Below are 25,845 nucleotides of genomic sequence, written 5' to 3'. Positions count from 1 at the left end.
TTGATAAGTGTGTTTCAGTAATTCTCCAAAAGACATGGGGGAGACCAGAGTGCCAGTTTGTGACGATATGATTTACGTGGAATAGATTGGTCAACCACCACCGGCTTGGCCTGAGCAGCTGCACCTTCCACAGCTAAGGTCTCTCTCACTGATGCTGAATCGAGATTCTCCTTTTCAATGACCACCTTCGGTTGGACATTGTCTGCAACTGGCACTCCGTCAACAGGAGCTTCGCAAAACATCGTCTCCTCGTAAAGAAAGACAAAAGCGACAAGCCCGACGCCAAACAGAATTGCCATCCACCACCAGACCCAACGCCAGCCTTGGGAAAGAGTAATGAATCCACCAGCCAGAGGCGCCAGAGTGGTACCAACGGTCATAACCCAAAAATATATGGTATTCATGACACCTCTCTCATGAATGAAAAAGACGTCTGCAACTGTCATCTGGACCAATACCTCTGCTAATGCTCCAACAATGCAGCTTAATACATTGACCAGCATCAAGTCAGCAACAGTCTCCATCTTTGCGCTCCAGATACTAATTCCGCACTGAACGGCAGTGCTGAAGATGTAAATGGGTCGTCTCCCGAATTTCAACGCAAATGGAATCAAGAGAATGCCGCCGATGCACAGTGCTCCACACCCAGCAGCGTAGCTGTCGTTGAGTATCCCATAGCTAAAGCCTAGCTCTTGATTGACTTCGCTCCATGTCACTGTTGCGACGTCTATTCTATAAATCTGGGTCAGCATTTTATCATAAGGGAAATGCTTCATGTACTCACAGTGCAAGAACCATCATGACATAGTATGAGACTAAGCCAAAGTTCAAATTCTTCCTCCATTGTGGCCAGTTCTTATAAAGAGTATTAGTTATGACTATCACAAAAATAGGATGACGGTTGCAGCACCCACCAAAGGGTCGTTTGGATCGTTGCTTGGCTTGGGTTCTAAGATGACATCGGAGGTTTGGTTCGATCGCGAGAAGTCTGGTATGTGAAATTCTGTTAGATTGACCCTTAAGTGTTCTCAGTGAGACGGGATTATCTCTCTGACCTTCGATACGAACAGTTCCTGGTGGCCACTCTGGGTCAATTTGTTGGTCGTCTGGTGACATTCTTCAGGGGGTCCCGGTGATATTTCAAAGTACAGGTCAAGAAATTCACTTGTAGACGGACTGAATGGGAGAGTCAGTTATGGCGACAGGATCATTTTATGCCAGACCTCCCAGCTCAAAGTCATGGCAAAGACGGCAAAGATCATGACGCCTCATCTGAATCTTTTATCACTGTTAGTACGAAGTATCGGTTTTGCGGCCACTCACGCTCAACAATAGGAGACGCGGTGGAACACAGCTTTCCTCAAAAGGGAAGTTTGAGGCATCGGCTAATGAGCCCAAGACTCTCTGGCACATTGAACATTGAAGCTTATCATCCTTTTGCTGATCAGATATGCGGGGAAATCGTGTGATAGGCAAGAAGCTGGAGTCATACTATTTACCTAACCTTATCAGACCCATCTGTGGCGCTCGGCAATCTGGCATGATATTTCTCGATTTTCCGAGTCTTGGTGACCTTTGATTCAATATTGTCTTCGGAAGAAGTATTCCCTTGGACTGAGTCCGACTGACACGATTAAAACAGTTGGCCTACCAGTCCTCGTCCTCTATGTTATGAACAAAGATCACACTCAATGAGACTTTGCTTAGAGGACTGAAGGATTCTTCGAGACCAGGATCTTGCCAAAACCTCTGATAACGGACAGTGACCATGCCATATTCAGCAAAGTATTCTTCGACGTTAATGAAACTCTTATCGTTCAATGGTCCCATAACCTCCACTTCCCCAGGCAAACCCACCTCAAACCGACCAATGGCGTCAAATTGCGCCGCCAAGATGCAACATAGCTTCTCCACATGATAATCGAGTTTAGGCTGCGGCGTTGATATCACGGATGGAGGTGCTCGGGTATAACTGCCGATATGGGTCAAGGGCATATTGTGACTCCAAACTTCATGTCCACTTCTCTATCTGCTTTTCAGTTTTGGAGAAAGTGATTTTCCATCGGAGTTTGGTTGCTTCCGTCTCTACCCGCGCATTATATTAATAGGATCTCGAAGTACCAAATCAAGTTCGCTCCTAAGTTCTTCCAAGTTCTCCCCAGACAGATCTACCTTCAAGTCCTTGAATCCTTGAAATGGCATCCGTCTTCCAGAATGGGCGAATCTTCGCGCCCTCAGCCGGCGCTACCAATGAATTTGCCGATACTATGATTGTTGAAGACGGACGAATCACCTATGTCGGTTCTCTTGATAACACCAAGATTCCAGCAAATGCCACGATCGTTGATTTGGACAATCATGTAGTGGTTCCCGGATTTATCGACAGCCATGTCCATATCCTGCATTACGGACACTCACTACAAAAAGTCGATCTTATTGCCTGTACATCCCTGGAGCAAATCCGAACAACTATTAAATCATACGCCGAGTCCAATCCATCTGTTCCACGAATTTTGTGCCGTGGTTGGATCCAATCTTCAACTGGCGGGGTGGCTTTAGCCAGTATGTTGGATGATCTAGACCCCCGACCCATCTATATCGATGCTTTCGACCTCCACTCCATGTGGTGTAGTTCAGCTGGTCTTGACGAAATGAAAGCGCATACCGCTCCTGATCTTCCAGGTGGTACTATCCACCGTGACGAGAATGGAAAGGCCTCGGGTCTATTGGATGAATCCGCTTTAATGAACCTGGCTTGGCCACACGTTGAAAGCCTCTATTCGAGAAAAGACAAGTTGAAGGCATTGGAAGATGCCATTGCGCAATACACTGCTGCTGGCTACACTGGAATTATCGATATGGCCATGGATGAGGGTACTTGGGAGATTCTTAATGAATATCGTCGCGACAAGACAATTCCATTCCATATTGGTGTTCATTGGCTTGTCCCGTTCTCAGGTGATCAAAAAGTCAACTTCACCTACGTTGATCGGGCTATTGAGCTACGAAAACAATTCACAGATCCCAACTTCACCGTTCTTGGAATTAAACTGATCTGTGATGGTGTTGTTGATGGCTGTACCGCAGCCCTTCTTCAACCATACACCGGAAAATCAGATCCAGTTGACCCAATTTGGCCAGCTGATATGCTACAAGAAGTCGTCCAACGAGCTGATTCAGCCGGTCTTCAGTCTGCTATCCATGCCATCGGAGACAAGGCCGTAAACCAAGCAATCAATGTTCTATCCGAAGTCGGTACTCCAGGTCGCCGACACAGAATCGAACATCTTGAAATGACTACATCTGAAGACGCCAAGCGACTGGGTCAACTTGGAATCACAGCATCCGTGCAACCCGTCCACTCTGATCCAACCCTCTTCAAAGCCTGGCCTGGTCTAGTTGGTCCGCATCGATGCAAGCGAGCATTCGCCTATAAAGACTTTTTAGATGGTGGTGCCCCTCTTACTTTCGGGACTGATGCTCCTACTGCCCGACATCTCCCTTTCCCGAACCTCTACAATGCCACGACCAGGCGCTCAGCTCTTGAGCCCGAGAGTACTGAAACGGTTAACCCGCACTTTGGAATCACGCTGGCACAGGCTGCTACGGCTGCTACAACTGGTGCGGCTTACTCGCGCTTTGCTGAATCGTGGACGGGAAGTATTAAGAGTGGTTTGATTGCTGATTTTCTGGTTGTTGATATGCAATGGAATCCGGAAACTCTTCTTGGGGCGAAGGTATGCCAGACTTGGTATAAGGGTCAGAAGGTTTATGATTCGAGTGAATCTGCAAATTAATAGAGCAGACTCGGAATTCTCAAAATTGTATCAAGCATTGAACTTTGTCATATTTCAGAAATAGAACTTAATGACTTTCAATTTGGTCCTTCGAATGATGTCTAACCTATATCATTTTAATTACTAGTACCTGATTTATCAGCCCATAATATTGATACTAGGGAAAATACATGGGCGGACATCATCATGACATCACTCGGAGCGGCGTCGACTCTTCCTGTATCTTCTACCTACTCAGGTTCAACTTGAGGAAGACATAATTTCAAAGTTTTTATATACTATTCAATATGATATACAATTCGTATTCTGATAATACATGTAACAAAATATTCAGAACTCGTTAAAGGTGTTCTTCCTCGTATGAGACATCCAGAGTTACTCCTCAGGCTTACGAGGCTCAGCGCCCTGTTCGGAGGATCGACGAGTTGAACTAGCATCTTTGTTTTGTTCGGTTCCTAATAGTCAGATCGCTTCCATTCAAAGAAAGAAGATATAAGAAGATAAAGTGCACCTACTGGATGCTGAGTTACTCTGTTCGGATGTATGCTCTGTCATATCATGAAGATCTTCAAGAGCATGTTGGTGAGCGAGTTCAGCACACATCGCTTGTGGAGATCTATCAAAAACTGCGTTAGAAGACTTCGAAGAAGTAATGGAAAATATTCTTCGTACGGCGCAACATTTCGCTCGATGATCATGTCCAGATCATTGAGTTTGTGAGTTTGTGAGCTAGTTTGCCCGTACTTGTGCATAGTGTTGGGGTCGAGAGGATTCGCGTCAATAGATGAAGTGACCATAGTGAAACTTGAGCTTTAATATTGTTCAATAAGCAAGGTATGAATATCTGATAGAATTTTCAAAAGTCAGGAAGAAATTTCAGTCAGGATCTGGCATTTGAATTTTCGACCAGGGTCAAGTGCGGGGAGAAGCTCTGTGGAACGTCCCGCAACCAGATGTCCAGGTGGCGACCTATGATAAAAACCCTATGCGGCATAGTCAATATTTAATACATATATCGCTGTTGGATCAATTTCAAATGCTGTGCTTCTTCCAAAGGTTCAAAGTTGAGTTCTCGGCTACGTTCAGTGAACCTCCTACATATGTCCCCATGATTCATCCGATCCTCTGAATCTTGGGCTAATTTGGACCATTCCAGTGTTTGCCTTTGATGGCAAAATAGCAAGATTTTCAAATTAGCTACGCCTCCGGTCCAATACTAGTAAGCACTCAGCGGTTAACCTTGGAAGACATTCAAATTTGTTCAAGCTCAAATATTCAGGCTTTAAGTTGGCAACTCGGAGCTTCTTGAAGTTACCACAGTGCTCAGGCTGGGCAGGCTGGATAGTATACCTATTTCTGCTACTAGTAAACGATGATCCACCACTGGCAATACTACCTAGTACTAGTAAGAATAGAACTTGAAGTGCCCGATGAAAGAAATCCCTATACCTCCTGCATGTACCGACGATCAACGACATCGGGCCTGGAGTTAGTAAATGAGCTTGAACCTTCCAAGGTTGCCAATTTCGAAGTTCCAGATGTCGTGTTGAAGGTACTTTTGTTTGACCAGTTGAGGCCTACATGAATGGAGGGAGGGAAAACCATAATGATTGATCCCGAGTTCAAACAGTCTTTTTCATTTTCATAATGGCGGTGAGTACGGAGGTCGGTCCGGAAAGTTCTCGCCAGAAATTATAATTTCTTTTTCTTGATATATTACCGGCCCTGTATGTCAGGTGTATAGCCTGCTGTATATTGGATGTATTGCCGTGTTACGTACTAGGCTAAATATTGCTTATAACACCCGTGGACACGTAGATCTTTATCTTTTACCCCGCCTACAGTCCGTACACCCCTTCACACTTTTATCCCACCTACACAGCTACACTTTTGTCCCACCTATACAGCTACAATGAAGACCAATATTGCGCAACGTGCTGTCATTGTATACCTAAGGGCCCAAGGACATGCCCCTAAGGAGATCAGTGAATTTATGAATATTCCACGGCGTACTATAGGAGACATATGGAACCGTGCACTCGAACGAGGTTTTCAGCCGAATCAGCGACCATTCAATATATCAGATGAAATGTTAGCTGATAAAGCACGTTCTGGGCGTCCATCTAAGCAAACAGATGAGCTTAAAACCACACTTGGGGCGAAAATCCGTGTAGACCGCTATGGGCGTGAGAAAACATGTGAACAGCTAGCTGCAGAGCTACGCAGTGAATCAGGTTAGTTATTCTAAGATTTGATATTTTATTTAGTGTGTTATTTAATATGTTATTTAGTATAATATTTGATGTGTTACTTGGTGTGTTATTTGATATGTTATCTCATATGTTACTTGATATGTTATTTCCTCTAATATTTCTTCTATAATTAGGGATTAATATATCAAAAACAACAGTTTGGCATGTACTACGAAAAATTGGCCTACGAAAAACAAAGCCTACACGTAAGCCTGGGCTTGCCGCTGAGCAGAAAAAACAACGTCTTGAATGGTGTTTAAAACACGCCCATTGGACTATAGAAGACTGGAAGAATGTGATTTGGACTGATGAAACTGCGGTTGTTTTATTACACCGTCGGGGTGGATATCGTGTATGGCGTACTTCTAGTGAGCGGTTCGTCCGAAGCTGTATTCGAGAACGTTGGAAGGGGGCCTCTGAGTTCATGTTTTGGGGTGCTTTTTCTTATGATCAGAAGGGCCCCTGTCATTGTTGGGTACCTGAAACTACAGCCCAAAAGCGTGAAGCAGAACACCAAATCGCCGAATGGAATACTGAATTAGAGCCTATTATGCGTGCAGAATGGGAGCTTAATTCAGGTATACAGCGATTAGGGCTACGCAATAAGCCTGGAAGACAACCTCAGTGGAGATGGACTCAGAAGAATGGAAAGCTTGCACGCAATTCGAAAGGTGGAATCGATTGGTACCGATACAACACCGTGATTTTAGCCCCAAAACTACTTCCATTCGCCCAAGAATGTGCTCGAATTCGAACGAAAACAATAGTTCAAGAGGATAAAGCACCAGCCCATTCACATCACTACCAACAGCGAATATTTGATATAATGGGGGTCCAACGAATGATCTGGCCTGGAAATTCGCCTGATCTAAATATGATTGAACCTGCATGGCCTTGGATGAAGAGATACACTACGCGAAAAGGAGCACCTAAATCGCGTAAAGAAGGGATTAAAGTATGGGAGGCTGCGTGGCGTGATCTACCACAGGCGCAAATTCAAGCTTGGATTGAACGTATACCATGGCATATACAGCAAGTCATTAGACTAGAAGGGGGCAACGAATACGGTGAGGGGCGTGATAAATTAGGTGAAGTAGCCCCTAGCGGGTTAGGTGATAACGCCTATAACAGCGGCAGCGGCAACGACAGCGACAGCGACAGCGACAGCGACAGCGATATATGGGAAGATATGTGAATATTTACTGTTTCAAGCTGTTATTATATTTCAGTACTATATATTTCCGTTTTATATACATCTTGATTACGCGATATATTTCAATATTTACTGTATATAGCCTAGTGTGAGAAAAAGAAATTATAATTTCTGGCGAGAACTTTCCGGACCGACCTCCGTACGTAGCGATGAAAACTAAACCAAAAATCAAATAATAAGATAAATCTTATTCGATGGCCTGATTCATTGTTTGCGCGCCTATAGCGCTAGCTATCATGCAAGAAATTCTTCGATGAAGAACAATGACCTCGGATTCGTACCGCTCAACATGACATCTGGAATATTCAAATGTAATTCTTTTTTTCAGATAGTAATTATATAGGTTCAGTATGGTCCAATATTTCCTAGGATTCAAAGCTTAAAAGACTCAATCATCTCATTTATCTCACCTCTTGCACCTTTGACCACGCGTGGGGAATTTCCGTTTACAATTCTGGCTATGCAGCACACGATCCTAAATCCTAGGCAGTTACGAAATATGATATATTTTCCTGTCCTTGATTGGATACGAACTGATGAATAATTCGCCGATCAGACAAAAAACCGGGAACTTGCAGGTATTACAGTAGCTAGTAGATATTGCAAAAGTCGTGAAGCAACGAAGCTTTAGATTGCCTATACCTCTTCAAGTTGTTCGAGACCCTTTGTAATTCAAGAGGCTAATAGTAATAAGATATATCTTCTTATTAAGAGAATCGAATGGATTGGTCAAATTGAAAGCCATACGCTTCCCACGGAATATTCCTCCAATAGTTGCACTTCCATAGTCATGCAGGGTAAAAGCACATGCGGAGTTGCGGGGTACATAAAAGGAAAGATGTTAGTAAATGAGATTTCTAAGAATAATGAGCGGTGATCATCTAGCCACCGCCAACCGACGAACCAGACTTTGGAGTCGTCAAATCCATCGTGGGCCCATCCGTGCTAGTCCCGAATTGGTGATTGTGGTGAGAAGGGCTCCGCATTTGAGGAACAAGTCGATGGGGTTCAATTTTGTCGTAATGGTGCAAAAGAGAGGAAAATTTTTCTTATTCAGTTGTTGTTCTTATTTAAAATCAACTTGAACTTCGTATCTGTTTCTTCTGCTGGTCTTTGTGCTTCGTGCTTCATTGGAAAAGTATACATGCGTCTGGTGGAGTCAATTGTTGGTTACCAACGGAAGGTGAAGTCATCTTCTTCCAAACTTCCGGATTTGGGAGCCCGTAGCGGAGACACACCGATTCATCGTTGACACATTGAGAGTTATTCTTAAGGAGGAGGGAATTGAGACGTTCTATCAACTCATTATCAGATAGACATGGTATTTACTCGTGGTGATGTATCTGGAGATGTGGATGAAATAGGTAAGTATCAGCAGTGCTTCAAGCATGGAAGAGTATGAGCAGTATGAACTAATAATTGATCGTTTAGACCACAATGAACCCGGAAGTAATATCGAAGTGGTCTCCTGGGATGGCCCTCGCGATCCTGGGAATCCTTACAACTGGTCACTTCGCCAGAAGTGGACGTTGACCATATTGGCGAGCTTTGCAACCTTCGTCACAATGATGAATGGAACAATTATCACTGTTGCCCATACCACGATCAATGAAGAGTTCAGCGTCTCGGATGCTTCATTTCCCAACTCCTACTGGCCTGTCACATCATGGGCCATGGGAGGTGGGTGCTTTTCTCTCCTGATCCTACCATTGATGGAGGACTTTGGTGTAAGACGAGTATTCCTCTTGACATGGCTGGTCTTCGTCTGTTTTGTCATTCCTCAAGCATTAGCCCAGAACTTCGCCACACTGATTGTAACCCGGTTCTTCGCTGGGGGCTGCGTTGCCATCTTGGCGAATACGTCTGCGACAGTCGTTGGTAATGTCTGGGACACAGAAAAAGCTCGAAATATCCCCGTCAGCTTGTATATCGTCGCCTATCTGACTGGTGCGAGTATTGGGCCAGTCATTGGGGCACCGATCTATCAGTTCCTCTCATGGAGGTGGATCGGATACCTCCAACTGATCTGGTATGGGGCCCTATTCCCGGTTTACGCATTCATGTTCAAGGAATGTCGTGGGGTTGCTATTCTCGGACAACGTGCGAAGGCTCTGCGTCGTGAAGGCAGGATGGCTTATACCCAACACGAAATTGATAGTGAGGGGACGTCGATATGGAGGATTGTGGCTCGGAGTGCGACACGACCGCTCATCATGTACTTCACGGAGTCTGTCGTCTTCTTCTCGGGCATGTGGTCTGCTTTCACTGTGGGCACACTCTATTTGTTCACACAGTCAGTTGAGCAGGTTTTCTCTGGTCTGTATGGCTGGAGTCCATCACAGGCTGGATATGTGCAAGGTGCAATTGTGATTGGAGAGTGTATTGGCTGGGTAGGAACTCTGTTCTCTGGCAGTCTATACTTCAACTCTGCGTCTCGGAATACGGAGTTCCCCGGTAAACCCATCCCAGAAGCACGACTGTACCTGGCTATCATTTCGGGCGTTATCGGTCTTTCGGGTGGAATGTTTGTCTATGCCTGGACATCCTACGCTTTCCTTCCATGGATTGCACCTGCTATTGGACTTGCAATGGTGGGAGCTGGTAGTGTTATCGTGGTTACTGGAATCTCTGACTACGTTGTGGACGCATACGCAAAATATGCTGGTAGTGCGGTTGGTATCATCGTTACTGGCGAGAATACCTTTTCTGCGTTTCTACCACTAGCTGCTATGAGCATGTACTCGCATCTCGGCTTCCAGTGGGCTAGTACCTTGCTGGCATTGATCTCCCTAGCACTCTCACTTGCTCCCATATTGTTTGTGGTATATGGCAAAGAGATCCGAGCTCGGAGCCCCTTTATGAAAGAGGCTATGTTGGATATGAGGAGGAAGAGTATATCCTCGGTTTGATTAACCGGGGATCCTGATTGATCAATTGTATATAATAGTCTAGCGCTATCATCTTATCATGCACATATACGCAGAACCAAAATAGAATACTTTGTCTCACGATTGAACTCTTTTCTTGCCGAGATGGCTGTCGGTGGAATCTCTTTCAATTACCTCTCTTTCCCACCGACTACTCAATCAGTCATTGCAAAAGCTGTGAAGTATTTGTCATGTCAAGAGCTTCCATATAAGCTTCGATAAAAATAGCTGATCCATCCAACTGATACAACTGGTACCAAGATGAGGCTCGAAGTAGATCGTGGGTGGACTCGGAATTATCCAGAGTGGACCTGAGACATAGACCACCCACGGATGACCTTGTCGGAGACTGAACACCTGAAGAAACATTGACCGAACCTTGACCAAACTAGTCCACCCCAGAACCTTAACAATTATATTGTTATCACTAATTCAGACAAAAAGAGGGGAAACCCATGGAAGGTTCTGTAGGGCGCAGTATAGTTTAAAAGTGGGAGAATTCAGGAGAAGTAGAACGGAGGTTTTCCAGAATGTAGTTTAGAACGTCCGCTAGCCCTTAATATCCATGAGAAACACCCATCAAGTCCTTTTGTCAGACTACACATGCATGAACTCCTCATAAATCCTAAAATTCGAATTTCAGAATGTTATTGATGTTGATTTAGCCGATCATGTCTTTGTTTTTCTTCGCGAAGTCAAAGGAACAATGAGACAACATTGTCTCTAAAATTTATCAGATCCATAATGCAGAGACCACAATTGATCCTTTGTATTTCCCGGTCTAAGAATTATGTTTTGCAGGAGGGGAGAAGATCGTCATCGAGCAGGGATTAGTAGTCCATTGAACAGGGATTATAACGCCAACCACGACGCTACTCCACGCGTACTTCGTACTCTACTTGTTCTACGACTTGATCCCACCATTAAGACCTTCCCCATTCGGATTGATGCATATATTCAATGCTTTTCCCAGCCACAGGACTCAATACTGCGCACTAATAGCACTAAAAGCACTAACAAAAACTTGAAGCCCCGCAACATGCACCAGACTCGGTAGAACTTCTAGATCGTTTCAGAGGGGACGATCAAACGGGCGCCAATCAATCTGTGCTTTCGTGCGACCCACCACTGCGACTCGTGATGCCCAGGAGTGGGCTGGTCAAGGCATTTGATCCGAGTGGAATTCCCGGCGATAGCCTCTTCCCCATCGTTGCAATGTGTCCTGATTCCTACATTGGGTAAATGAGTGCGGCCCGGGGGTGAATTCTGCCGATGATGGCTGAAGTTGTGAAAGAGAGTAAGACATTCGGGGATTTTTGGGTTCCTTGATGGAGCTTCACTAGTACTACTAGTACTCGACGGCGCATCAAGCTTGGGTTTTATGTGTCATTTGTTTGGTAAAGGGGTCTTTTCATGCGGGCACTGTGGGTTGAACCATCAACAATTGATCTTTGAATCTTGATGGTGAAACACGATTCAATCATCGGAAAGTACGATGGCAATTTCTTTTTTCATGAGGATCATACTAGTGACATAGATCGTGGATGACCTTAATTCCATTAGTAGTCTCGAATAGAGGAAAAACAGAATCCCGGAGTAATTAGTAGTCCGCTCACACTTGAGTGAAAAGACTCAGCTAGATCTTTTATATGGGAAAGAATTTTCACTCATATACTGGACCTTGGCACAAATGATTAATCATTTCCTCGATGCCAAGACTTGCTTTTGTACTCGACTCTCACTGGTCTTTCAAGGACTCGTTTGGTCCACGGATAGGGCGTTGGTCTGGACTTTTGTTGATCATCATAAGTGACATAACCGGGGGACCATGGGAAATGAACCGAACAAACTTTTATGTATACTGTCAACTGGCAGACGGAGTATACCTATACAGACTATACTTCGTTACATCCAAGGCCCTGCATAATGGACAAATTACCGATGAAGAGTATATACCCCTTAAACTACTGCATGCACTCCAGAAAAGATAAAACAGGGGCGTCAGGTCCAGGCGGGAGAACCTCGGAAGGTCAGGGGTATTATTTTTTTTCTCTCATTATCCACTCACGCGTTAAGCCCAAAGAAGTAGTGGTTATGTTCGGAATCGCACGGAGAACCGGAAGGCATGAAGCCCAGCCACAACCGTGAGAGTCGAGCACGGGCATCGGAGAGTTTCCTGAGACTAGGATGAGAGGAGTATAGGGAAAAGATCAAAGTGGGGAGAACCCGTTTCAATGTAAGCGCCCGGGATCCTGAAACATCATGAGGGCGGGTGCTTCAGGTCCCCCAGCGCCAGTTTGATGAGCAAGAGAGGATTTTAGTGGAGTCTTTACGGAGTACCTATGAGATTTCTGCAGATTTCCTACAGGGGACCGAGTGTAGGGATTTTTTTGATGTACATTTTACTCTTCGCCTATTTTTGGGAAGATGGAGACTGGGGAGTATGATTGGGTCTGTTATTTACGGAGTACTTCCCTGATATACCCTTAACTCGCTACACTCTGAAGGTAGATCAAAGTCTGTTTTGGACAAATCAAGTTGAAAGAAGGAAATGATCCTCTTAAACCCTCTGCAGACCAGTCACTCTCTTCATGGTGATGCATCTAATCAACCCTGCAGGTTGTAATGAGGGTTGCGTCAAGGCAAAGACAACTGTAGAAAGGCTAAAGTTCCTGTTCCTTTTTTTTTTAGTCTTTTTTTTTTTTTACTATTTTTTCTTGAATTAATTTCACGTAGAAAAACTCCATTAATCAGGCTAACCTAGACTTTGACTATACTCGAATATAAACGAATCATAAGAATTCGGCCCCATCTGCCCACTATGTCTACGGAGTAGGGGACAAAAGTGGAACACGGAACCAGAACAGATTCAGGAACGGTGTGAATTACAGGTTATGTCATGTAGTAAAAGATTAAAATAATAAAATAATAATAATAATAATAAAATCAGTTTGAATTCTTATAATAAAAATGTAAAAGGGAGAAAGTGATTTGACTGGTCACTTGGTCACATCAAGATCCTCCTTCGCCAGGGTCCTGGCGCTTCCCTCTTATTTGTTGGGATTATTATTAGTACTGACGTTGCCCAGTGCTCTCTCTCTCTCCCCCCCTTCTCTCTTACTCCTCTCTTCTCTCTACCCACTTTCGTTTCTTTTCCCTTTCCCGCTGTGCGAGACCATACTCTAAAAAAAGAGACTCTTACTGGCTGGTCTAGTTCTATCTCTCTGAAATCATCCTTCTTTCTGTCCTTCTCTTTGTTTTCTTGAGGCCGGTTCCTCATCCTCCCATATACAAAGATCCGATTGCATTTGTCGCGTTATTTCCATCGTCCCCACGACCAAGATAAATCAACAATTCCGAAAATTTTCACTTGGCAACAAGAGAACGAACTGAACGATCCCAAAGAAATTCGATCATTTCGCATAGAAACCTGATTCTAATCCGGGTCGCATTGTAGAGGTGAGTGGTGTGTGAGATGGGTCTCGAAAGGATGTGAAGAAGATCTGGATGTGGCTTTTAAAGGTCACAGGTAGACATAAAGTCGGCATTGCGCTTTTGTCTTATACCCATGTCCTTTGTTCCTCTTACCATGACGTTCTTCTATTTCGGGCCCACCTACCGTTCTTTTATCCCCCGGTCGGCGCTGATGATTTGATTCGTATAGCCTGTGGGAAAGAATCATGTATCCTCAACATAGTGCCCCTATGGCACCACCCCAAAAGCCGGAGACTTTCATGCTCTCTACAGAAGCGCAGCATAATCTCCCGCAAGATGCGCAGGTCGCCCTGCAACAAGTAGACAACCGTATGTCGCAAATCCATACCTTGTGGATGAGGTGGTGGTGGTGTTGACAAAAATACAGTGAAATATTTCCTTCTGTCAGCGCCCGTGGATTGGCAACCCGATCAGTTGATCCGTCGTTTCTTGCTTCCGACCGGCGACTATGTCTCTTGTGTCTTATGGTTAGTACAGACGAAACCGAAGAATACCTCCAACTCTCTATTATATACCCCTAGCTCAGAACTGATCAAATTTGGTGCCGTAGGAGCAATCTTTTCCACATCTCCGGCACCGATATCGTTCGATGCCTCGCATTTCGATTCCAAGCATTCGGTCGCCCAGTTAAGAACTCGAAGAAGTTTGAAGAGGGTATTTTCTCCGATCTACGAAATCTTAAAGCTGGCACCGATGCTACTTTGGAAGAGCCAAAGAGCGCATTCCTCGATTTCTTGTACAAAAACAACTGCATTCGGACTCAGAAGAAGCAGAAAGTGTTCTACTGGTACAGTGTGCCACACGATCGGTTGTTCCTAGATGCGCTGGAGAGGGATTTGAAACGCGAGAAAATGGGCCAGGAAGCGACCACGGTCGCCGTGAGCGAACCAGCCATGTCCTTCGAATTCGATTCGTCCCAGTCCCTCTACGAGCAACTGACCAAAGCACAACAAGCGAACTCGTCCTCGTTTGCTGCCCACGCAAGTACGACATATGGCCAGCCCAACTCTCCCGTGGTTCGGACCGTTGACGCAATGCCTCCTCCGCAGATGGCTCCTCCCCCAGCGATTCCACTTCTCCAGGACGATTCGCCCCATCCGACGATGTACAGCAATCCCCCGATACCCTTGACGAACAACCTGGTTCAGGGGATTATTAAACGGGAGCAAGATTACGGAATCCAGTATGACCGCAACGGAATGCCCATCGCCCGTGTCCACCAGCGCCATTCCTCCATGCCGACTTTTTATGAGTACTCCCCCGCGCCATCCTTCGTGTCGTCCCATTACGAGGATTACAGCAACCGCGGCCTGTCGTTTGAGCCTGTGACCCCTCCTCAACATGCGGTCGGCCTTGGTGCGGAGCCCGCGTACATTGCCAATGAGGACACGGGCCTGTATACTGCGATTCCGGATCTCTCTCATGCGGCCCCTTACAACCCGATGATGCAGCTTCCGCCATCTAACTTCGCCAACGGTCATTACCAGTCCTCTTCGCGATCTTACCCGTCTAACCCATACTCTGTCATTGAAGGGTCGCCCACGTACAAGCAGCGGCGACGTAGACCATCAATAACTCCGGGTCCTTCTAACGGTGGCACTCCTGGTCTCCAAACTACTTCTGTTGGACAGACTCCCAACTATGCGGCCCACAAACCCAGTGACCTTCGTCGCTCGGTTTCAAGTTCTGTGGCTCCTGCATTGGAGGGAGATGAGACTGGTCACGATCTCTCTCGGGCTTACCCGAGCGTTATGCTTCCTCAGAAGGATTTACTGCGGGAAATTTCGCGCCACGGTACCCCACTCCAGCATCTGGACAGCAGTGTTGAGCCACAGCCAGTTCCCATGTCAAACCCGCATGACGACTTGGCGGCGCTTCCAACCAGTGGTGCTATTGAGACCGCCGTTCAAAATAGCACTAGTCGGTCAGATCGCTCAGCCCCTGGTCCCGCTCGTCGGGCCCGGAGTGCAACAATGATGGAGCTGGGTCCATACCCACAAAAATCTCACTCATGCCCGATTCCGTCATGTGGCAGACTCTTCAAGCGTTTAGAGCATCTTAAGAGGTAAGCTCGATTCTATTTTTGAAACTTCCCCCCTGCCGTCCACGGATCCCCTGTGGGGCGCCGATCTGCACAACAATGCCCTGGTGTGATTATTCTAGCCGCCGAACTAACCTGGGCGCTTAGGCACGTGAGGACTCATACCCAAGAACGTCCATACCCTTGTCCGTACTGCAGCAAAGCTTTCTCCCGATCCGACAATCTGGCACAGTATGTTTCATTTTTCCCGTACAGCTCTGAACATTTCTTTTCTAACTCCTTGTTTAGACACCGCCGAATCCATGAGGCTCAACAAGACGGCCAGCCCGCTGTTGCCACCGAGGATGACCTTGAGCATGAGGAACACGAGTTCGAATCTGCTGGTGAAGACTCGTCCCCGCCGGCTCCGGAGCCTGCTCCTACTCATCATCACGCTCATGCTCACGCTCCTCACATGGTCAACATGCCTGCTATGCCTGCCATGACCTCCATGGCCGCACCAATGAGTATCCCTTCTGCGGTTCCAACCATGGCTGGGACTCATATGATTGCCCCCCCAGCTTCTGCAACAGCAGATGTAGATTGCCTCTTGGGCATGTTGGGGGTCAACGAATCCTTGGACGCACTATAGACGTCCTTGGATTTAGGTGCTTAATTGGTTTATCCCTGCTTTTTGCTTGCACCACGACGTTCTTTTTGACCGCATTACTCTGTCTTATTTCTTTTTGCACATCTTGCATGGCCACTCGTCACCTTGTCCTTATTTTCTCTTTGTTATTTATCTGTGGGTTTCATGGTTTTGTTTTGTGTTTGGAACACCTTGTATTATCGTCTCTCCGCAATCGGTGCTCACTCCACATATGTGGAAAGGAACCTGCCTGGCGGGCACGGGCACGTGTGGCGTACAAATTCAAGGGTCCGGGGGGACATCCGGTATATCGTTATGGGAACATTGGGAATCTTCTCTTGAAGAGCAGAATTTGGAAGCCGCTCAAGCGGCGTGGTTATACTATAGACATTTAACGAATTGACTTGACTAAAAAACTATGCTCAGATGATGAATTTTAGCTTGAATGCAGTAGTGATGTACTCATACTTTGGACTTCTCCAGTTATCAATAATCTATAGTCCATCTATAGCAACACTTGACCTCGGACCCTTCAGTCCCAATCCGGCAGGGAGTGGGTATCACGTGAAATCTGACGTCGATCCAGGGCCCTGAGCTGAGATTAATATGCATAGCCCCCAGACCAAGTTCAATAATTTGGTCAGACGGTCTATACTCTAAGAATGTTCTTATAAGCTGTATAGGTACATCGACTTCCTCGAAAGCGCACCCGACCCGACATCCTGACTTGTGACCGCATGACCAGACGCCGCATTCAAGTACAATCCCCGCTAATGATTCGTCGGAACCAACCCAACCCCCATACGATCTCGACTAATGATTCATTTGCGGCCCGACTACCGCTCGAAGACACACGACCCCATTCTTACGAACCCCAGCGCCTATGCACTGCCTCGCACTCTGTTGAATCCCCTCTAGAAATCGCTGTGGGTCTCTCTCTTATCCGCTTCTCGCCCCGTACACTACCCCATGGGGGAAACCAACACATTTTCAGTTGTTCACGAAACCTCGCCCCTAATGCCTGCCAGGCAGGAGGACGGGGTCTCAGCCAGGGACTATGCCGGTGTCCCAGTGGAACGTGTCGACGAGTCTTCTAAGAGCAGCTGGTATTTGTTCTTGCTTACGGTCTCGATTGGAGGGTAAGCTTGTTTCCTTCCGTGGTGGTATAAAAATTCGACGAAAATGAAGCGATGAACACGAAAAAATCCGTTTCTTGTGCTGATAAGAGTTTCTGGATAAAAGTCTTCAAGTCGTTTGGTCGGTGGAACTGTCCAATGGATCGGTATGTGTTACCTGCAGAGAAGGTTTATCGACGATTTGGATGATTCTACACGAGCGTTGTACGATGGTGTCACGGGTTATGCTAACTTATTGCTTTTTAACTCTTTCTCTATATATAGCCCTTCTTACTTTCCTTGGGCATGAGCAAGGCTCTCCTTGCTGTTGTCTGGATTGCGGGTCCCTTAACCGGTACGCTTGTTCAACCGTATATCGGCATTCGAAGTGATAATTGTCGGATACCATGGGGCAAGAGGAAACCTTTTATGGTGGCTGGAGGTGCAGCTACGGTTGTCACGTTGCTTTTGCTGGCGTGGGTGAAGGATATTGTGGGCGGGTTCTTATCTCTCTTTGGTGTGGATCCATTGTCGAGTGGATCGAAGACGACGATTATGATTTTGGCGACGATCATAATGTTTTCTCTTGATTTTGCGATTAATACTGGTGAGTCATGGGATTATTATTTGATCAATGGTCGATAGATTGTCTAACAAGCTCTCTTTAGTCCAAGCTGGCATTCGGGCATTCATCCTTGATAACTGCCCTACTCACCAACAAGAGCTCGCAAATGCCTGGGCAAGTCGATGGACAGGTGTGGGTAACATTATTGGGTATATCTTTGGATACATGGATTTGCCTAAATATTTCCCTTTTCTGGGAAACACTCAGTTCAAGGTGCTTTGTTCGTTTGCCTCATTCTCGCTGAGCGTGACATTAATCGCCAGCTGTTGGTATATCAGAGAGCGCGATCCACGTCTCGATGGTCCGCCAAAATCGGATGGCCTTGGAGTTATTGAATTCTTCAAACAGACATTCAAGTCCATTCGGACTCTTCCGCCTCAAATCGCACGAGTATGCGAGGTACAGATAGCCGCTTGGGTGGGCTGGTTCCCATTCTTGTTCTACTCTACCACATACATCGGACAGCTCTATGTTAATCCGATTTTCCAAGAAAACCCAAACCTTCCAGAGGATCAGATTAACAAGGCATGGGAAGATGCCACGCGTGTTGGAACATTAGCCCTGCTCATTTACGCCGTTATCTCATTCACAGCCAATACAGTCCTTCCGATATTTGTTGTTCCTACCTATCAACACGCTGTTGAGGGCATCGCAGATCACGACGAACGAGATACATCTCTTGATGAGGAACCAAGTGAGCGTCCTCGCAGGTTGTCAATTTCCGCTATGCCAACGGGTATTGCATCCGAGCCCCTTCTAGACGCTACCCCAGGGAAAGGTATCAACGAAGATAAGCCGGCCTGGCTTTCGCGCCTACAAATCCCAGGACTAACACTCCGACGCACCTGGCTCCTCTCACACGTCTTATTCGCGATTTGCACATTTAGCACATTTTTCATCTCCTCCTACCAAGTTGGCTCCATCGCCATTGGACTCATCGGCATTTCATGGGCTGTGACTCTGTGGGCTCCATTCGCCCTGATCTCAGCAGAAGTCTCCCGCATTGATCTTGAGCGACGACTCCGTCGCCAGCAAGCTACTACCAGCGGAGCTCCAGTATCTCACCCAGGACCTCGCAGCACAAATAACTCCTATGCACCCGTCTTCAGCGAAGAGCAGGACGAGAATCGTGACTCTCTCGACGATGATCTGGAAGAAGGTCGCTCCAAAGCCTCTGCTGAGGAACCAGAGGAAAATCTAGTCCAGGCCGGAATCATCTTGGGTCTTCATAATGTGGCTGTTTCTTTCCCGCAGATCTTCTCGAGTCTGATTTGTAGTGCTGTCTTTAAGGCGGCTCAGAAACCGCGTGGTGAACCTTGGGATGATAGTGTGGGATGGGTTCTCCGGTTTGGTGGGTGTGCGGCTTTGGTAGCAGCTTTGCTCACCAAGCGATTAGCTAAGTGATCTCGTTGATTTGTTCTACATGATATAGTCACATTTCGGGAATGATACACTATTCATAATCCCTACATTATCTGCGAGCTTGCGTACGAGCTCGATGACTTCGGATTTATAACAGTTCGAGCATATCACGTACAATAAGTGAACATTGGTACATGTAGTACTAGTAACTTCGAGTATCTACTTCAGACACCCTACACACAGCCTGAGTGTTAGCATTGTATAGTAATGAACAGGGGCATGCTGCCGCATACATATTAAGACGACCAAGTAAGTAAGACTCGGAGTGGGTCAAGGGGTTACAATGCGGTCATCGAAGCTCAAAAGGGCCGTAATACTCGCCGCTCGAGCGCCTTGAAATGATATAATATTGGAGGTTTTCTCTTAATTCACCCCAATGATAGGGCCTATGTATCGACCTGATTTCTCTCCTTTCCTTTCATATATAAGTACCTAGGTACTAGTAAGTGTATGTAGGCTTGTCTATCAGTGCCTGTTCCTATGATGCCGCTAGTCTTGGCGTATTGCGCGGCATTCTTAAAGTGGCCCACGTGTCATATATAACGTATTTCAGTTTCTCGTCTTGTATTTTACAAATATTACTCGTCAATCACAACACAATTCCTATTTCATAAAGTTGTTCCGTCCCCGAAATACGCACTTGTCATGATCTCGGGGACGATCTGTCCCTTCCGCTCGGCCAATGCAACTCAACTGAGAACATCAAGCCGGCCTGCCACTTTTAACCGTGTCTATTAGTATCTGATTACGCAGATTCGTGCACTCCTCATTTTTGCGCCTTTCCTCCTAGCGGATTATGCGCGCCTGTTTCCGGCATCTCTAACTCGCAGGAGTTAAACTGCCAGGTGTCATCTGTGCCTCCTCGATCTTCCCTCGGAGTCGGAGTCGCGATGGCTAGTCAACTTATGGGCGACACCCTCCACGCTCTGCTGCGTACGTCTGCTGTCACCAGCCTGGATCGGAATTTACCTGCTTGTTCACTTGCTGATCTTGTTTTATTCATTTAGGGCGAGCGACGGAGGATACTGATCCCGATGGTATGCCTGCCTCAAGCTTCACCTCCCCTCCTTCTTTTCCATTGCCGATCGCGCCACCCTGCCGTGCCTTTGCGATGTGATTCTGTGGGAATACAAACCGACTGATGTGATTCTTGGTACTGCAGATGCGCCCGAAGCGGGCTCAAAGGAGATTACTAGCTCCTGGGCCTTGTTTATCATGATAATGCTGTTGATGTTCGCCTTGTTTACAAGTTACATCCTCCAGCAGAGAAAGATCCAAGCCGTCCATGAAACGGTCTTATCTATTTTCGCTGGTACGTTCTACTCCGGATACGATCCAATGCGATTGAAAGCGAATTATGGAAATACTTGTCAATTGATCCGGTTGCTAACATAGATCTTCCTAGGCATGTTTGTCGGTCTCATCATTCGCCTTACATCCCAATCAAACCTCCAAGATAGCGTCGCATTCGACTATCAATTTTTCTTCAACCTCCTCCTACCTCCTATCATTCTTGCCTCCGGCTACGAACTCCATCAAGCCAATTTCTTCCGCCACATTGGCACCATTCTCACCTTCGCGTTCGCCGGTACCTTTATCTCTGCTATAGTCCTCGGACTCGTTCTTTACCTCTGGACGCGTATCCCGCTGGACGGGCTGAACATCTCCTTTGTCGAGGCTATCTCCGTGGGCGCAACCCTCTCGGCGACGGACCCGGTTACCATTTTGGCAATTTTCAACTTGTACAAAGTTGAGCCTAAGCTTTACACAATCATTTTCGGCGAGTCGATCCTCAATGATGCCATCGCCATTGTTTTGTTCGAAACTGCGCAGAAATATGCTGAGACCGATGCGGGATCGTTGAGCTTCCTGAACCTCTTTGAGGCGGTTGGTCTGTTCTTGCTGGTTTTCTTTGGTAGTATGTTGGTCGGCATCATTGTGGGTATTGCTACTGCGCTTGGCCTTAAGTATACCTTGGTGCGCCGCATGCCGAAGATTGAGAGCTGCTTGATTATTCTTATCGCTTATGCCAGCTACTTCTTCTCGAATGGCGTGCATTTATCAGGTATGTTTATCCGACAGGGTTGCGGCTTCCTAGGATTTCGGATGCGTGTTCTGACTATTTGGACTCATAGGAATCGTCTCTCTTCTGTTCTGCGGAATAACTCTCAAGCATTACGCCTATTACAATATGTCTCGCCGAACCCAGTTGACGACCAAGTACCTCTTCCAGGTCATGGCGCAACTTTCGGAGAATTTCATCTTCATTTATCTGGGTCTAGACTTGTTCGTCGAATCGGACTTGCATTTCAATCCGCTTTTCATCTTGGTGGCGGTCTTCGGAATCTGTCTTGCTCGTTACCTTGCCGTGTTCCCGCTTTCCAAGGCAATCAACTGGTTCATTCGGTATAAAGCCCGCCGTCGCGGCATTGAAGTTGCCGACGAGCTGCCATTCGCATATCAGGCCATGCTCTTCTGGGCAGGCTTACGTGGTGCTGTCGGTGTTGCGCTAGCTGCTGGTCTCTCCGGCGCCAATGCCCCAGTGCTGCGAGCCACCGTCCTCGTGGTAGTTGTGTTGACAGTCATTATTTTCGGTGGTACAACTGCACGCATGCTCGAGATCATGGGCATCCGCACCGGTGTAGTGGAGGAACTTGACTCTGACGATGAATTTGACATCGAGGTTGCCCATGGAGGCACCTACTACAAGCGCTCCGATACTGCCTTCGGATATACCCCGCGACGCACCGACTCTACCATCCCGCTAGATGGTATGGGTATCGACAATCCCCAGCGTTCAGGGCTTGCCGAACGAGCCGACAGCTACTCGACGGGCAACAGCCGCCGTCCCAGCCCGCCGCACGGCCACACCCGAATGTACTCAGCCGCCTATAGTGCGAAAGATACGCAGGCGCGGCGTGATCGCTCGTCAACTGCCACCCTGCTTAATAACGGCCACGCCAGTGATGACGAGTTTGGTCTCCCGCCATCTGGTAAAGCGCGTGAGTCCCAAGTCGCCCATCCAGACGACTTCGACCTCGATCTCGATGGCGTCTCTGATGATGATGATGACCTGCCCCCAGCTGCATCTAATGCTTCTCGTCTCCGCCGATCTCCATCAAACCCCCCGCCTGCTCCTCACACCCCATCTCCCAATGAAGCCTCTGCAAGTGTCTCTCCTGCCCGACGAGACCAACCACCTGGTCTCAGCGCGCGGGAGGCCCTTCGAGACCTCTGGTCCGGTGGTGCCAGTGGGGATCACGCTGCGTGGTTCCGGCAGATTGATGAGGACTATATCAAACCTAAATTGCTGCTTGATCAGTCCAACCATAAGGGTCCTGGCCCCGGCGCTGTCTGATGTTATGATACCTTGTTTTCTTTCTTTTTTTAGATGAAGGTTCTACGTAGTTCCTTCTTGCATTGTTATGTTTTCGCAATATGAAATGTATATTTAGCCTTTCTTCTCGTTTGGTTTCTTGTAACGTTCCAAAGATGGGATTATGATTTCTTTGCTGTCTCATACATGATGGACTCGTTTGATTCTGCGTAGCCTGCTGAGACTTTTAGCCCTGGTGGCCTTGTACTACCTATGTTTACTTGGATGTGACTGGTGTGCATCATATCATGAATTCAAGTTCCATTGACCTCAACTTTCAAGTTCTCCATATCCACATGTGCCCCACACCGGGGTAACCTAGATTTAACCATAGGACAAAACAACCGCGGCTCTATCAACTTGAACAACATTCCCTTATCGGGAATGTAAAAAGAGAAACACTGTGACTTAGTTTAAATCTAATAAATTAATCTGACCGTTACGTACCCTATACAAAGTACTTCACTAGTGGCGTGTATACTCCAATCAACCCCAACTCCTTATCACACACCAACCGGAATCCACACACCTATCTCTGCCACATTCCTGATCCAGCTATGATTGACTATCCACGGCCACTTATCCAATCTCACCCCTCACTCTCACTACAATAACTTGTACACCGGGTCCTCGCCCCAACTACGGGCCCAGATCAATGGGGCTATCATACCCAGCAACATGAGATGACGACCAACTTGGCCCGGGGGCCTTACCTGTACATCCGTACAGGTGGAGCGAATCCAATGCAGGAGTATCGTGGAACGGTAGCTTAGTTCCTGCCGAGAAGTCCTATCAGACACCGGCTTGGAAGCTTGTCTCACGTTTCTATAACGTTGGCGCTACTGATAACCTATGCATGATATCTGATATGCTTCCGTGCGAGGTTCCGGCTTCCGATTCAGTGCTTTATAGCATCCCCTGTCCGCCCATGTGTGTCCGAGTCTGACTCCGAGGCGGGGCTTACTTTAATTTTCCTCTGTACACAGAATACCCATTACAGAGTGTGAATGTTGATATAATTTGGATTTCCTGATACAACGCTATATTGAGCCCGTATCATCATGGCTGAAGTCAAGAAAGCGAGTGATGAGAAACCTTCAACTTCTATTGAGCATGGAGCTATCATCGATGGATCTGCTGAAGCAGGAGATACAGAGCTCTTGGGTAAGAAATTAAACACCATGCTACTTTTGATTGTACGCGAAAACTATACCTCGTTCTTTACTAACAAATACAATAGCAACCCTAGGTTACAAACAAGAACTTCGCCGCCACTACTCTACCATCCAAATATTTGCCGTCGCATTCAGCATCATGGGTCTCCTCCCCTCAATCGCCTCAACCCTCTCCTTCTCCATGCCGGCCGGTCCCGTCGGGATGGTCTGGGGCTGGCTAGTCGCCAGTGTCTTCATCTTCATAGTCAGTCTCGCGATGGCCGATCTAGCCTCCGCAATGCCCACAGCCGGTGGTTTATATTTCTGGACACATTACTACGCCGCCGAGAAATGGAAAGACGCACTCAGTTTCGTCGTCGGCTACAGCAATACTATTGGTCTGATCGGTGGTATCTGCTCAATTGATTATGGATTCGCGAATATGCTTCTATCCATGATCTCTATCGCCCGTGATGGAAACTGGACTGCTTCGCGACCTGTTATTTACGGTACCTATGTGGCTACTGTCGTTGCGCATGGTCTTATCGCTACTTTCTTCGGAAGAGTTATGCCCAAGATTCAATCCATTTGCATCTTCTTGAACGTTGGGCTTGTTTTTGCGACGGTTGTTGCGTTGCCAGTTGGGAAGAATAAAAATGCCCCACCGGTTAATTCAGGTTCTTATGTTTTTGGACATGTGGAGAATTTGACGACTTGGCCTACTGGGTGGACATTTATGTTAGCATGGCTTTCGCCTATCTGGACTATTGGCGCTTTTGATTCTTGTGTGCATATGAGTGAGGAGGCGACTCATGCGGCGAGAGCAGTACCGATTGGAATTATTGCCTCATCGGGCTTGTGTGGTATTTTGGGATTTGTTTGTTTGGCTGTTATTGCGGCAAGCATGGATACAAATATTGAGGGGATTTTGAGTTCGGCGTTTGGTCAGCCTATGGCCCAGGTATTATCTTCTTACTGCTGTACTTTTTTGATGTCTCGCTGACCTTATCTAGATCTACTATGATGCTCTTGGAAAATCTGGGGCTCTTGGATTCATGGCTGTGGTCTCATCCGTACAATTCTTCATGGGATTAAGTATTGTATGTGCTTTGCTCTCATTCCTGTCGATTCGATAGCTAATAATACTATTAGGTTCTCGCCGCCTCCCGCCAGAGCTGGGCCTTCTCTCGCGATGGTGCCCTCCCCTTCTCATCATTCTTCCGAAAAATCAGCCAGCACAGACTCATGCGTTACCAACCCGTCAACATGATGTGCGGTGTTGTTCTTGTCTCCGTAGTCATCGGTCTCCTATCTCTTATCGACAGCGCAGCAGCAAATGCCCTCTTCTCGCTTGCTGTTGCCGCGAATGACCTCGCCTGGTTAACCCCCATTCTGTGTCGACTCCTTTGGGGCAATGAGCGATTTGTCCCTGGTGAATTCTACACAGGAAAATATCTCAGTAAGCCCATTGCATGGACAGCGGTTATTTATATGGTTTTTGCGATTTTGTTGTGCATGTTCCCGACTGAAGGGCCAAATCCCACTCGTAAGTCCTATGGATCTTGGATAATTTTCTTGGATTCAGCAAAACTGACGATTTCTAGCTGGGGATATGAATTATACGGTTGTTATTAATGGGGCGCTCTGGCTTGGATCCTTTGCTTATTATATGCTTCATGCGAGGAAGACCTTTAAGGGGCCCCAGACTACTGTGGCGCCAGAGGAAGAGGGTAAGAGGATTGAGGCTGAGCGGGATACTTCCGGGCAATGAGCTACTCACCAGAGTATTCAAATGTTTGT

The 25,845-nt window shown here is 46.8% G+C and overlaps 9 protein-coding genes across 9 annotated transcripts; 6 read left to right on the top strand and 3 right to left on the bottom strand.

Moving 5' to 3' along the window:
• Positions 1-14: 14 nt before the first annotated feature.
• Positions 15-1,116, bottom strand: N7483_000672 (uncharacterized protein; the record flags this gene model as incomplete). The annotated part of the gene is made up of 4 exons (XM_057084110.1): positions 15-732; positions 785-855; positions 915-1,003; positions 1,056-1,116. 4 exons carry the CDS (start codon positions 1,114-1,116, stop codon positions 15-17), a joined length of 939 nt encoding a protein of 312 aa, XP_056950259.1.
• A 531-nt stretch (positions 1,117-1,647) lies between these two features.
• N7483_000671 (uncharacterized protein) lies at positions 1,648-1,995 on the bottom strand (the record flags this gene model as incomplete). The annotated part of the gene is made up of 1 exon (XM_057084109.1): positions 1,648-1,995. One exon carries the CDS (start codon positions 1,993-1,995, stop codon positions 1,648-1,650), a length of 348 nt encoding a protein of 115 aa, XP_056950258.1.
• A 200-nt stretch (positions 1,996-2,195) lies between these two features.
• On the top strand, positions 2,196-3,797 carry N7483_000670 (amidohydrolase; the record flags this gene model as incomplete). The annotated part of the gene is made up of 1 exon (XM_057084108.1): positions 2,196-3,797. The coding sequence occupies one exon, from the start codon at positions 2,196-2,198 to the stop codon at positions 3,795-3,797; it is 1,602 nt and encodes a 533-aa protein (XP_056950257.1).
• Positions 3,798-4,172: 375 nt separating this feature from the next.
• On the bottom strand, positions 4,173-4,594 carry N7483_000669 (uncharacterized protein; the record flags this gene model as incomplete). Its single annotated transcript, XM_057084107.1, has 3 exons — positions 4,173-4,252; positions 4,313-4,413; positions 4,470-4,594. 3 exons carry the CDS (start codon positions 4,592-4,594, stop codon positions 4,173-4,175), a joined length of 306 nt encoding a protein of 101 aa, XP_056950256.1.
• A 3,986-nt stretch (positions 4,595-8,580) lies between these two features.
• N7483_000668 (uncharacterized protein) lies at positions 8,581-10,171 on the top strand (the record flags this gene model as incomplete). Its single annotated transcript, XM_057084106.1, has 2 exons — positions 8,581-8,626; positions 8,694-10,171. 2 exons carry the CDS (start codon positions 8,581-8,583, stop codon positions 10,169-10,171), a joined length of 1,524 nt encoding a protein of 507 aa, XP_056950255.1.
• Positions 10,172-13,893: 3,722 nt separating this feature from the next.
• On the top strand, positions 13,894-16,356 carry steA (sexual development transcription factor SteA; the record flags this gene model as incomplete). Its single annotated transcript, XM_057084105.1, has 5 exons — positions 13,894-13,993; positions 14,052-14,151; positions 14,235-15,749; positions 15,873-15,956; positions 16,014-16,356. The coding sequence occupies 5 exons, from the start codon at positions 13,894-13,896 to the stop codon at positions 16,354-16,356; spliced, it is 2,142 nt and encodes a 713-aa protein (XP_056950254.1).
• Positions 16,357-17,322: 966 nt separating this feature from the next.
• Positions 17,323-19,497, top strand: N7483_000666 (putative sucrose transporter; the record flags this gene model as incomplete). The annotated part of the gene is made up of 4 exons (XM_057084104.1): positions 17,323-17,492; positions 17,596-17,635; positions 17,754-18,075; positions 18,137-19,497. The coding sequence occupies 4 exons, from the start codon at positions 17,323-17,325 to the stop codon at positions 19,495-19,497; spliced, it is 1,893 nt and encodes a 630-aa protein (XP_056950253.1).
• Positions 19,498-20,405: 908 nt separating this feature from the next.
• On the top strand, positions 20,406-22,873 carry N7483_000665 (bifunctional K:H/Na:H antiporter NHX1; the record flags this gene model as incomplete). The annotated part of the gene is made up of 5 exons (XM_057084103.1): positions 20,406-20,448; positions 20,523-20,552; positions 20,678-20,827; positions 20,921-21,580; positions 21,651-22,873. 5 exons carry the CDS (start codon positions 20,406-20,408, stop codon positions 22,871-22,873), a joined length of 2,106 nt encoding a protein of 701 aa, XP_056950252.1.
• A 1,079-nt stretch (positions 22,874-23,952) lies between these two features.
• Positions 23,953-25,816, top strand: N7483_000664 (putative GABA permease; the record flags this gene model as incomplete). The annotated part of the gene is made up of 5 exons (XM_057084102.1): positions 23,953-24,055; positions 24,132-25,006; positions 25,059-25,145; positions 25,198-25,591; positions 25,650-25,816. 5 exons carry the CDS (start codon positions 23,953-23,955, stop codon positions 25,814-25,816), a joined length of 1,626 nt encoding a protein of 541 aa, XP_056950251.1.
• Positions 25,817-25,845: the final 29 nt, after the last annotated feature.

Source organism: Penicillium malachiteum (assembly GCF_028827825.1).
Source record: "Penicillium malachiteum strain IBT 17515 chromosome Unknown utg000001l:1.0-8184562.0:1.0-8186909.0, whole genome shotgun sequence".
In the NCBI taxonomy this organism is placed as follows: Eukaryota; Fungi; Ascomycota; class Eurotiomycetes; order Eurotiales; family Aspergillaceae; genus Penicillium; species Penicillium malachiteum.
Note: the sequence above shows the minus strand (reverse complement) of the source record. Positions and strands in the feature narration are given on the sequence as shown.